The sequence below is a fragment of the Octopus bimaculoides genome, chromosome 16 (genome assembly GCF_001194135.2).
Source record: "Octopus bimaculoides isolate UCB-OBI-ISO-001 chromosome 16, ASM119413v2, whole genome shotgun sequence".
Taxonomy (NCBI): Eukaryota; Metazoa; Mollusca; class Cephalopoda; order Octopoda; family Octopodidae; genus Octopus; species Octopus bimaculoides.
The window spans coordinates 22,176,438-22,180,193 of NC_068996.1; the positions used below are offsets into that span (position 1 = coordinate 22,176,438).

The window sequence follows — 3,756 nt, forward strand, 5'->3', positions numbered from 1 at the left end:
ATATGCATATATATATGAGAGAAAGAGAGAGACAGAGAAATAATATCAAAAACAAATTATATAATTCAATACAGATGTAGAGTAATATTTATGCATTGGTTAAGTAGTACAGATAAAATATATCTATGTGGGGACCTTATGTTTTGCAGTCACACACCACTTTTGCAGGCCTCCTTTCTCAACTTGTTTTTATGCAAAGAGTAGTGACTATAAAACAAAGGAGCCTCACATGTGTTTGCTCATATTTTTCACTGAAAGCAAACATAATTATGTACATATGTTTTAGCGGATGCATAACAGTGTATTTTGAAACCATTAATCCAGACATATTTTTTTCTCTCACTATTTTTTTTAACCTTCTCATCCCTTTCTGTTGAAGAGCATTTACTCCAAACATCAAAGACTCTTCCATTTTTCCCCGAGCATCAAACTAATACACCTGATTGTTGTTCCCTCACCTGTCTCTGTCTTCTGTTTTCTGTGCATTAACTCATGCCAGCATGGACAACAGACGTTGGATGATATATATATATATATAAATATATAATTTAGAGAAAAGAATCAAAGTTCATGAAATCATCTATGAAAATCCACAGTCACATATAGAAAAATTTAATAAGTAAATACACTAAAAAGAAGTATAATAAAATACAAAGTAAACATCATGAAATAATAATAATATTATTATTTTCATGGATGAGTTCACGAACTTTGGTTCTTTTCTCTAAATTATTATTTTATATATTATATACTGTGAAACTTAATTTAATTTTAATTCTTGATAAATTGAATTTGAGTTTTTACCTGTAAATTTGGATCTTTATCCCTAATATTATTATTATATATATATATATATATATATATAGTTTGTATGAAGAGTAATCCAGAACTTTCAAACAGTAATACCAAACAGCAAATAATGGCCAATGGAATTAACTCCCTTGTGCCAATAGTCCACTTTGCATTTTGTCTTGAACAAACGATGAAACAAGTATCAGATATAATATTAGTCAATGTATTTAACTAAAACCCTTAAAAATAGTACACTAGGAGTCGAATGACAAGAACCAGTGACACAATGTGTGTGTATGCGACCTCCATATATGGCAACTTGAACAAGGGTGGGTAAATTCTCATCCCAGTGTATGCCTGTATGGAAAAGGCAGATGTAATAACAATGCTGGTCATAATATATATATATATATATATATATACGTGTGTGTGTGTGTGTTGGTAGATGGAAGCTGACAGTTTATTGTATGTGTATGGGCGTGTGTTTGTATCTGCTTGACTTGACATCATTGAATGGTTTTCAACAAACATCGCTGTCATAGCAGTCTACCATGAAAGCATGTTTGGCATTGTACCGTTCATGTTCAAATGACTTGGAGTAATATTACCTTGATTGGAAACAGGTGAGGGTTGGCAACCAGAGGGGCATCCAGCTGTAGAAAAATCTACTTCAATAAATTTTGTTTCACTCTTGCAAGCATGAAAAATGATCGTCATTCATGTCATCATTTAGCATCAACTTTTCCATGCTTACATGGTTCAGATGAAATTTGTTGAGGCAGATTTTCTATAGCTGGATGCCTTTCCTCTTGCCAACCTTCACCTATTTCCAGGCAAGGTAAAATTTCCCCATGACTAACATGCTTTTATGGAAGACCAGCAATAAACAATATTACTTGTATGTTGGTATGTTTGTTTATAACTGTCACATGATGTAGACAAGATTACACATGCATAAATAGATACATACATACATATATATATATATATGTAACTGATGCAGTTGTGGTAAGAAGTTAGCTTCCCAATCACATGGGCAAATGTCTTCTATCATAACCTGAAGCCAACCAAAGCCGTGTGAGTGGATTTCGTAGATGGAAACGGAAAGAAGCCCATCATGTGTATCTCTTTGTGTATGTGTTTATGTCCCCATAACTTAACGGTTCAGTATAGACGCTGATAAAATAAGTACCAATAAAGAAATTGTGAGGTCAATTCATTCCACTAAAAATTCAATGTGGTGCTCCAGCATGGCTGCAGTCTGATGACTGAAACAAGTAAAAGGAAAAGAAGGGAACACACACACACACACACACACACATACGCAATGCTTCTACACAGTTTCCATCAACTAAATTCACTCACAAGGCTTTAGTCAGCCAAGGGCTATTATAGGAAATGCTTTTCCCAGCCATGTGCTTAGGACTGAACCAAAACCACACAGTTGGGAAGCAAGCTTCTGAACCACACGGTCATTTTTGCATTTAGTGGACATGAAAACAACAACAAAGTTGATTGTGATGATTGTTTATAATTTACCTCAACTGCAACAAACCATTTGCACATCAGTTCAGTAATACTTTTCTTTCGTTTGCAAATGTAGAATAATAAATCTGTTTATTTATTTATTATTTTTTTTTCTACTTTTTTCAGCCCACTGGAAAAGCCCTGAATGTCTCTGGTTGAGAAAATTATCAAGAAATTTAGAAAAATACCAAGAAACAACAACAAATAAATAATTAAAAAAATGAAAGAAAATACAACAAAAATATATCCATCATTTGTAACTTTAGAACTATAAACTTTCACTGGATTTTCATTTATTAAATAGGTAAAAAGAAAAAAAAAGATGATTAAAAATCTGAAGTTACATTTTGTGTATTTGGGAGCTGCTTACTGTACTGTAAATACATTATATAATAGTTATTGAAAATTTTCTATTATTATTATTATTATCATTATTAAGGTGACAAGCTGGCAGAATCGTTAGCATGCTGGACGAAATGCTTGGCAGTATTTCACCTGTTGCTACATTCTGAATTCAAATCCCACCGAGGTCAACTTTGCCTTTCATCCTTTTGGGGTCGATAAATCAAGTACCAGTGAAATACTGTCCCCTTCCCCCAACATTTCAGGCCTTGTGCCTCCAGTAGAAAGGATCGTTATTATTATTAGTATTATTACCATTAAGGCAGCAAGCTAGCAGAATCGTTAGTATGCTGGACAAAATGCTTAGTGACATTTCTTTCTCCTCGTGTTCTATGTTCAAACTCCGCAGAGGTCAACTTTGCCTTTCATCCTTTGAGGACCAATAAAATGAGTTGAGCACTGGGATCTTTGTGATTAACAACCCTCTCCCCCAAATTTTCAGGCCTTTTCCCTATAGTAGTAAAGATTATTATTATTATTATTAAGGTGGCGAGCTGGCAGAATCATTAGCACACCAGACAAAATGCTTAGCAGCATTTCATCTGTCTTTATGTCCTGAGTTCAAATTCCACCAAGGTTGGCTTTGCCTTTCATCCTTTTAGGGTCAATAAATTAAATACCTGTGAAGTACTAATGTACATGATTCCTCATCTCTCAAATATAGAACTGTATTGTTATAAACTTTATTATTATTTCTAGGACAGCAGATTAGCAGATTCATAAGAGCATTGAGGAAAAAAAATGCTTTGTGATTTTTGTTCTGGCTCTTTACATTTTGAGTTCAAATCCTATTGAGGTCAACTTTGCTTTTCATTCTTTTGGGGTCAATAAATTAAAAATACCGGTTGAACACTGGGGTTCAATGTAATTGACTAGTCCCCTCCCCACAAATTTCAGGTCTTGTGCCTATAGTAAAAGCGATTATTATTATTATTTTTATTGTTATGCTGAGGTTGACTTTGCCTTTCATCCTTTCAAGGTCAATTAGTGCCATTTGAGCACTAAGGTCAATATAATCGACTTACCCCTCCCCCA

At 33.8% G+C, this 3,756-nt stretch overlaps 1 protein-coding gene across 1 annotated transcript in view; it reads left to right on the plus strand.

Moving 5' to 3' along the window:
* LOC106871310 (trafficking protein particle complex subunit 11) overlaps window positions 1-3,336 on the plus strand; it is a 76,437-nt gene extending 73,101 nt beyond the window's left edge. The window contains exon 31 of the mRNA XM_014917694.2: window positions 2,446-3,336. Coding sequence (XP_014773180.1) covers window positions 2,446-2,478 — 33 coding nt within the window. The 3' untranslated portion in view covers window positions 2,479-3,336. The remainder of the gene's footprint in view (window positions 1-2,445) is intronic.
* The last annotated feature ends 420 nt before the right edge of the window (window positions 3,337-3,756 follow it).